This window comes from Manduca sexta, chromosome 20, assembly GCF_014839805.1.
Source record: "Manduca sexta isolate Smith_Timp_Sample1 chromosome 20, JHU_Msex_v1.0, whole genome shotgun sequence".
NCBI lineage: Eukaryota > Metazoa > Arthropoda > Insecta > Lepidoptera > Sphingidae > Manduca > Manduca sexta.
Genome location: NC_051134.1, coordinates 8,713,486 through 8,723,226, shown reverse-complemented (window position 1 = coordinate 8,723,226; position 9,741 = coordinate 8,713,486). Strand labels below are relative to the sequence as shown.

The following is a 9,741-nucleotide window of genomic DNA, read 5'->3' as shown; positions in this document are numbered from 1 at the left end:
ATAAGGCTTGCCAATGACCAACTACCGCGGTCTATCAAACTCTCAGTGTTTTTATAGAAAAAGGTGTCTTAAATACGCATACAAGAATATTTTAAACCTAACAGTATTTTATAAGCAAGGTATGAGTAGGTTTATTTGAAGGCATCAAAGCCTGAACACACTAACTGTAAATAAGAATTGTCTTAATGACATTCATAATGATGATTGTAAATGTTTTGAATTTGAATTATGGACAGACCATGTCCTAGACTAAAACATCATAAATATTATTCCCGAAAAACAGTATTAGTATATTAAAATAGAAATTACCCCAAATAGTTTAAACATCTATCAAAAACATCGAAAAGCATCAAGAATAATAAAACTCCACAGACAATTCAATTAAGCACAAGAAGCATTCTCCTAATTTGTAACTAGCCACAAATCTAGATTTTAATTTAGCTTAGACTGGGCCAGGCGTCTTAAATCATGATCTGCTGGCAGGTAACGGCCTGGGGCGCTACTCAACCGTGAAACAGATAGTAATAAATTGCGAAGGTGCTGCGAAAATATGGCCAATGGACTATGGCGACATGTCTTTATGACTTGAATCGATGTTTATAGTCTGTGATTGTTTGTTTGGTTTATGATTTGATGTCTGCTTATTGAAATTAGAAGCTGAAGCGATTTTCGTTAAAATAAAAAGGAATATCACTGACTGCAGACTTATTTTCACAAATATTACACAAACCAAACGATCGGTACGACTGTCAATGCACAACTGTTCACTTCCAACTGCCAAGTACCGACTGACGACTGCCTCGGTCTGTCAAACACTCAGTATTTCCCGAGACAATTCTTGTGCGCTTGGTCTCCACACCAAATAACTGACGGGACATTTGCCCCGACCCTAGGCACACAGTTCAGTATGTATAACTCATGGTTGCCAAATACACATTGAGGCCTATAAGGGTTCGCGAACATTTCCCCTCCCTCTCCCTTCCAACCATCCTAAGAAAGCTCCTTCTCCTTCCTTTTCTTTACCTTCCCTCTATCGCCTCCTTTCTTCCTCCCCGGCCCTGTGGCCGGATAGCCGTGGGTCGCCAGCGTACCGTCCGCTGGCACCCTCGGTGATAACGGTAAGGCTCACCAAATCCTCACAGGGACTGCCGTGGTTGCTAAGCCGGGGGATCGCTTGTATACCGTTCGCAGGGTACCCCCGATGATAACCACGGCAGATCTCCAAAAAAAACGCTCAGTATTTTTATTGCAAAAGGTATTATAAATACCCTACCACAAATAATTTTAACCTAACAATATCTTGGTCACAAGGCGGAATGTTTGTAGTGTTATTTCAACGTCTAACATTCGCGTAAACATAAGTCATTACAACAAATATTTTACGTTTGTGTTATGTTTGTGGTGTTTAAAGTTTTAATCTTTAATTGAATATTTTTTTGTACCTTAAATGTTCATTAACCGGTTAAATATAGAATATTCTTTTATAAGTTTTTAGTTTACAAACGTGTTAATAATTTATAAGGCGTTACTGGAGAATACTCAACATATTTTTTTTTGTAAAATTTTATAATTAAATCACTTCCTTGTGGATAACCAAATTTGTGTACAATTTATATATCGACAGTGTTTCTTCACAAATATCTTCAACATCCAGCGCTTTTTACTCCATAAAATTAATATAGATGAAGTAATCTATATATATAAAAATCAATTGCTGTTCGTTAGTCTCGCTAAAACTCGAGAACGGCTGAACGGATTTATCTTATCTTGGTCTTGAATTATTCGTGGAGGTCTAGGGAAGATTTAAAAGGTGAGAAAAATTCGAATAATTGCCGGGAAAATCCTCAAAACAGCATTTTTCTATTTCCCATACAAACGTTTTCTAAATAAAATGGAGAGTCAATTTGTAATTTATTACCGCTGCATAAAGTTCAAATTCGCGTGCGCGTTGGAGGATCTAATATCGCGTTCTGAAACTCAACAAAAGTGAAAGTGAATCGCGAACGCGACAAAATTGCATAGTCTCAAAATACATAGTACATAAATAGTGGTCGGCTTCGAGAAACTCAATTTTAGCTAACTTCAGTTGTTAATATAATATATAACTCAAAGGTGACTGACAGTGATATATCAAGGAACAGCCCAAACCATTGGACGGATCGGGCTAAGACTTTACATGCATAAAGCTACTATGACGTAGGCATCCCCTAAGAAAGGATTTTGATAAATTCTACCCTTAAGGGGATAAAATAGGGGATGAAAGTTTGTATAAATGTTCTTAGATTTTCGACTGATAGAACTGAAATTATAGATTGGGGATAAAATTAGTTTGAACCTATAAGTACCGGGAAAATATGTAGCAAGACTTTTATCAAACAGTGGAATTTTATCCTGGAAAACACCTTCACGCGGGCGAAGCCGCGAGCAAAAGCTAGTAATAAATAAATATAATAATCCCAATATATCAGAAATTAATTTAGTAAGAAAGCCGAGGTAACAAAACCCGTCTAGAATTTCAAAGACAAACACCAATTATATAAAAGCCGTTGTAGAGATGAGACTGACGTATAACTCGGCCCAGACGCAAGACTTATGACGCAATATCGTGAGATGTCTGCGGAGGTGAGATGCTTTATGGCACGCTTTGGGATTGAGAGTGAGTTTTGAGATTATGGTTTTCAATTTCATGTAATTTCCTAGGATGGTGACAGAAATGTAAATTAATAAATGCTTATTAACTCTAATGCCAAAAGAGGGGTGTTGTTTAAGATGTGTATTTTTATATCTATAAGTTAAATGCCTCGCAGCTCTCAAACGATTTTTTTTTTAATGCTGATATGATTGATATGGTTTAGAACTATACCATTCACAGTCATTCCCTTATTTTCCAAATTTAATGCACATATCGGAAAATCTACGATTTTAAGTGCAATAACGTCTAAATACCTTTAATATTTGGATAAATTAAAGGCCAAACACCCAAATTAGATTTTGGTATAAAACACCCCATAAAAATATTTAAAATAATAATAACAATGAAAACTCACGCTGAATTGATAGATCACACACACCGCCCGTGCCGCCGCACGGAGCGAGCGCGACGTGTGCGGGTCCGCGGGATGAAGAAGGGTGTACTTGTAACGGCCGGCTGTAGTAGTAGGTTAATACCTACTGTAATGAGCGACCGACATGCGTTAGATTTTTATTGATATAAAAGGTAACAAGATTGACGAAATTCTAATATGTTTTTGGGATAAAGTATAATCTCTCTTTCTAATCGTTCCCTCAATGCTGAGAATCGTGAACCCTGTCACTTGGTCGAGTCTTGGACAGCTGATCGCCAGGCATGACGGTCTTGCTTATTTGATCAGCCCAACGAGCTGGTCTGCGGCCAAGTGGTCTGCCCCCCTCAACAAAAGTATAATATACAGATTACGTTAAAAAATTGTGCAACAGATACTTAACAAACTTATTCGGGTTTGTAATATACTAAAAATAATGTTGTATTTACTGTCGAGATATTATGATTATCTTTCGTCCGAACTCATGACCTCCATAATCATTAGTAGCATAAATTCCTGATGACTTATAGCGATATCAGTAGCTGAACAGTATATAACGACCTCACAAAGCACTAAGATTTTACATCTTCATCTGAAGTTGAATTAAATAAATCAATTTAAAAAGCCAATATGTCGAAGATCTTCCTGCTGTCTCTCTTCTTGATGGTGGTGGTTGTGAGTGCAGAGGATGAAGTCAAAGGCTTCCTTTGCACCGGATTTTATGGTTGTGAGAGCTGCTGTGAGAGTATAGCTGCAGGGTGTAAGAAGAAGAGTAACCCCTGGTTCCCAGGATTCATGGAGGTTTGCAGGTGCTCGTGTCCGAAGGGCACTTACTACAGTCCAAGAGACGACATAAAGGATATGCATGAGATTCTCGACGCCGTAAGAAACAACAAAACAGTTAACCTGGAAGTTATTGTTTATTAACTACATTATTTAGATGTGAATTATTGACTTTATGTGCTAATATATATATATATATATATATTTATGTGTTCTTTGGTTTTTAATTAGTTAATCGTACATTTGTGAAAGTCAAAACTTTGCACAGTTTACTTGTATGCAATACTAGGTGATGCTCGCGGCTTTGCCCGCCTGACAAGCCTTTTCCGCTACAAAAGTTCCGAATTAACTATATTAAGAAGTAAGATAGACGATGTCAACTTGTGAAATACTAAATTACATGTAATGATAGTTTTTATACGGGATTCGGAACGTGATCCACTGCACCTAATAGTAAGTGGAGTAGGGTCTGGGCAGAGTGTTTACTGACGACAGACGTTTACGCCTTGCCCGTCAATATAATTATGCCGGCCTCTTTTAAAGCCGATTCCTGAACTAGACACTTACGCGGGCCACTATGTCATACCTTGTGTACAGTTGTCGCTATACGTTTGGATACAAGTATCTTACCACCAGTTAAGTATGACAAATGTCCTATCATAACAGCGTAGTGTTCCTAAGTAACTAGTTACACACACTTAACAGCATTTCACTATCGAGCTCACTTCTGAATTAGAAGCGAAGTCTACACCAGCTCTGCAAGGTGAGAATATCGTTGAAGCGAACTATATTCACTTAGTCATAAGTGAGATCTTACTTATATACGGTAATCATTGTCCTAAAACCAAAGATTTCGATTGCACGATGGCGTTATCGTATATCCGAGGTGTCGAAGTCACTCTGTTTTTACAGAACTGCAATTACAGGAGTCATAGTAAAATTGTGTACACGGAGATAGATTTTAAATTTGTTCCATGTTTGCCAACATCGTGGAATGTTTGCACAAACTCTCCTTTTTGCAAGTGTGTACTCTGGGCAGTGGACAGTTGTCTCGGATATTGTTACGCGTTTCGGAGGTTTCATTTTACTAGAATATCGCCATTTTTATTTCAATTTCGTTGTGTTAGGTGAGTTGTTAAATGTTATTGTGTTATGCAAAGCGGTGATGGTATTTTTTACTTTAAAGGTATGAATTTTCATTTGTTATATAGTTAACTTGATGCTATGAAAAGTGTTCGTGCTGTCATTAAAGGAGTCCCGCTGGCATGATTGAAATCTAATAAAAAACTGAATCGAATATCTTACACAAATTTTAGTTATACACTCAATTAATCGAACCTTCACACTTTATAGAAACAATGCGAGTATATCTATTTAACAATCTAAAGATTTCACAATCTAGTTTACTATTTATAGACGTTCACTATCACGAGACCAACTTACTCTTATCACCGTCATCATCATCATCCACAGAAGAACTGCTGAACTTAGACCTTTTCTAAAGATTTTCAGTCCTACCCTTTTCCATTTGTACGGGCAAGGAAAAGTGATCCTACTGAATGGTAAATGGAGTCAGGTCCAGATAGAGTGTCAACTAACGACATATGTCGCCAGTAGACACAATTATGCCGGCCTTTAAGAAGCCAAAGCTTTATTAGAAACTTCGTACTACAAAGAAAAATACGCACGAAAGCCCAGGTTAATTTTAATCAGAGGATATAGCCTCCACTAATTCCGGAAACGGTCTGCACTAAAGTTTGTAGTGAAGGTACAGCTTCACAGGACCTCTGGGACCTTGCGGCCGCGACGGCGGAATTGCACGACCCTGTTTATTGTTAGCACTTAACCTGGTAAACTGGGAGAGATATACGGAGAAGAAATATGTATTGTCAGAATAACATTATTTTTGTGAGGATATTTGTGACATCTTTTGTCATACAAACACTGAGTGTTTGATAAACCGAGGGAGCCATTGACAGTCGTATCTGTCGGTTGGTTTGTGTAATGTTTATAAAAGTATTTCTGTAGTCAGTTATAGTTCTTTTAAATCAATATTGCTTCAGCTAAGAGTATTCGGACTTTGGTTTGAGTTTTGTGTTATATACACATATTTAGTTTTGTTCTTTTTAGTAGTTTAATTGTGTCAGATTAGTGAACTTAATATTATTATTATTATTATAAATAGTTTAAGTTATAAACCAATTAAAGCAATGGATTGTTATTTCTCTAAAGAGAATTCGTTGCAGCGGCAACATTATACTTTAACTTACACAAACATTCACGCACACGCCATATTTGCATTTAAGTAAGTACAAAATGATCAAGAAACAGGATCCTTAGTAAAAATATTCGTTATTTATGTATGATTTTTGGCACAATTTCAGCAAAGGTAAAGAAAAACTGGTTTCATTTAATAAAGCAATGTCAAAATGACTCTCTATACATTAAAAGAGCAAATAAAACAATAAATTGCATCGGAACACGTAACACAGTGCTAAAACGGTCCGATTCGTGTGAAGTGAGGCGGCAATCGATTTCACCTCGGGGCGGTAAATCATTGTAAGCCGCCTAATAATACCTGTGCTTCGACGATACGGCGAGTGGAAGAAAATGTTTTCTTTCTAAACTGTATTTACTGTTTTGTAGTCAATAAGTTCACGCCATGTCCTGGCAGGGTAGTCAGAGGTGAAACTAGTGTATCAATTAAATCTTTTATAAAACAAAAATCTGAAGTTTCTTGTATGCAATGTCACAATAGTTATATAAGCTAGTGATCGCACAACCGTTCAGATATAATTAAATTGAAGTGAATGAATAACTATGGACTAGTTAAAACAATAGATAAATATAAAGATTTGCACCCTTTAAATGCCTATCAATAACTGATGGAAGACTCTGCTCGTAAAGTTAGTTCATACATCACCGTGAAATATCTCTCGTCAACACTCTTCCGACGGTGTGTCGATACTTTAGCTCCGCGTAATTTTTCATATCGGTACACAGATTTGTATGTTTTTGATGCGGTATGTCTATTTTATGATGTAATAATAATAGTAAAATTCTTTATTGCACAACAAATAAAACATAAAGGAAAATAAAAGAAAAAAACGAATAGATGTAATGGTTGATTTTGTGCGTAGTTATTGTTTAAGTGTAAATTAAAGAATTATTTGTTAATTTATCAGCTGCTAATTGGGGCTAGGGTCTTCCGATATTGATTACGATATTGATGACATTATTTGACGTTACCACAGTTTCTAGATGGTGGCCATATTTTGCTTTACTTTGATACTTGAAATCTTAAATATTTAAAACGAGAATTCCTAAGTTTCAGAGGTTTCTCGCTATCAAATAATTCCTTCAATTTATACATGAATGTAATCAGTAAGTTCAGCAATAGTTCAGAACAATATACGAATTACAGTGTGTCTCCAATATAGACAATACCACATCCATACTTCGACCATCCGTCACGCAATTCCACGTGAACTCCGTCACGTCGCGGTGACGTGACACGTGACAGGTGACGTGTTTACACGGCATTTATAGCGTGCGACGGTTTTTAACGGCACGATAATGTTGCGGTTGAAAAATGAGCCCGTCGCGTCGCCAAATTGGACGGGGGACGCTTTATTTCGACTTAACGATACGAGATGCCTTTTTTGAATGAGTTTGTGTTTGCGATTATGTTTTTATGTTAAACATGTTTAAAGTTTAATGATTGTAGACCATGAGCGTAAAATAATCTCGGCAGTACATTCAACAAGAGTTTAGGTAGGAAATTAGCGTGTTACTTGAGAATTTATTTCTTATATGAATTAGATTAAGCGACGATAGCCTAGTTGGGTATGGAACGGTCTGCCGAGACGAATGTCCGCAGGTTCAAATCCCAAGGGCACACACCTCTGACTTTTCTAAAAAATCATGTGTGTGTTCTTTGTGAATTTATCGTTCGCTTTAACAGTGAAGGAAAACATCGTGAGGAAACCTGCACATCTGAGAATTTCCCCTATAGGAATTTCGAAGGTGTGTGAAGTCTACCAATCCGCACTAGGCCAGCGTGGTGGACTAAGACCTAATCCCTCTCAGTAGTAGAGGAGGCCCGTGCTCAGCAGTGGGCAAGTATATAATACAGGGCTGATATTATTTATTTATTATTATTATGAATTAGACTGCAAGCTTATGATACTATGAAAGAAAGAAAGACAATTATTATTTGTAACTAACAAGATTACATAATAATTGAAAAAAACGCAATTAAATCTATTTGCTTGTCACGAAAGCAAAACCAACGAAGCTACCCAATAGTATGCATATAATGATAAGAACCAGCGCTTATCTTCCACTCGGCCGTTTTGTGATTCTAAACGTGTGATGTCATTCACAATTTAATATTGCGCAAATAGTTTCTATAAACAGCTAATTCGACAATAGTTTTCTTAACCTCAAACAGTGTAGAAACATTGTGATTAACGAATAAGAGCTCTGTATTTATGAAAAACACGCGCACAAACTATAAGCCAGTATTAATCCCTTATAAGCTAGAATTCGTCCCAAACTGTCCGTTTTCAGCGCATTGTGAATGACAAATAGGCTCTGAATCGTTCAATGGTTAGGTGAAAACAAGTGGAAAATGGGTTGAAAGCGGCGAATTTATTGGGGACGCGTTTATACGCGCTGATTGATTTGCGCGGCGGCCGTTTTGTGCCGATGACGCTTTTTACGCGTCATCAATGGACGTTTGATGGGATTTTATGTAATACACATGTTATTTATTTTGTAATTTTAATTGTTATTCTTATTTGATAATTAATTTTATTGTTGTATATATTTTTTAAAATTGTTTTAATTAAAAAGGGTGTTGTGTGGTTAATAAAGGTATCGTTTATACCGTTGCGATATTACGTGTATTTAAATAAGTGATAAAAATGATATGTTTAGATTTTCAAAATATTTTGGTAATAATATGGTTTCGTGAAGCGACACTTAATTGAATTAATGATATAGGCGTGAAATTTTGAAAATTACTTTACTTTTATTTGTATACATTATGTGATTATAAAGACGAGCTAAATTTATTATTAATGAGACACCTGTTATTTAATATGCTGCTAAATAAAAATTATTTTACTTTTGCTTTGTCAATAATTAACCAACGCTAGAAACGAAATTACTCTACATGCTTATATTTTTTTATTGACTCCCAAGGCAGATGGCCTGACAACCCACCTGATAAGAGATGATAAGTGGTCACCTTCGCCCATATACAGAGGCCTGGGGCACCGCTAAGCCGGTGCCTACGGTAAAATATATATAGGTAATTCTATTTATTTATTTATTTAAACTCTTTATTGTACATCAATACCGTAAAGAATAATAAATATAGAACAGAGATGGTGAAATAACAGGAAGTACAAATAGCGGTCTTATCGTTATCTGCGATTTCTTCCAGACAACCTTTGGATGCATTTGAAATAGCTAGGAGCGAAACGAGCGGGTGGTTATAATTCTACATATAAAATATACTTTCATATCTACAGATACATCTTCATTATTATATATTTCTTTGTTTTCCTTTGTAGTCGACACCCCTCTATTATATCACAAATCTTGTCCATTCCATTCTCAGGTTGTCTGGAAGAAATCGCAGAATGCGGTAAGACCGCCAATTGTAATATACAATAAAGTGTAAAATAAATAAATACTTATACACATTCTGCATGCGAGTAGAAAGTCAATACGCCTGGTTCCATTTCGACGCAGTTTCTCCTGCCCAGTAATCCGAAGATACATCCTGTCGCCATGCAAACGCGCAGTTTGTGAATGATTACTGGCGGAAGGGATCGGGGCATTCATTCACCTGTCGGGGCGGATCAGCTACTGATGTTTGGAACTG

General features: G+C 36.5%; 1 protein-coding gene across 1 annotated transcript in view; it reads left to right on the top strand.

Moving 5' to 3' along the window:
* Positions 1-3,692: 3,692 nt before the first annotated feature.
* Positions 3,693-9,741, top strand: part of LOC115448136 (sodium channel protein Nach) — a 70,121-nt gene continuing 64,072 nt past the window's right edge. The window contains exons 1-2 of the mRNA XM_037440781.1: positions 3,693-3,944; positions 4,551-4,608. Coding sequence (XP_037296678.1) covers positions 3,693-3,944; positions 4,551-4,608 — 310 coding nt within the window. The remainder of the gene's footprint in view (positions 3,945-4,550; positions 4,609-9,741) is intronic.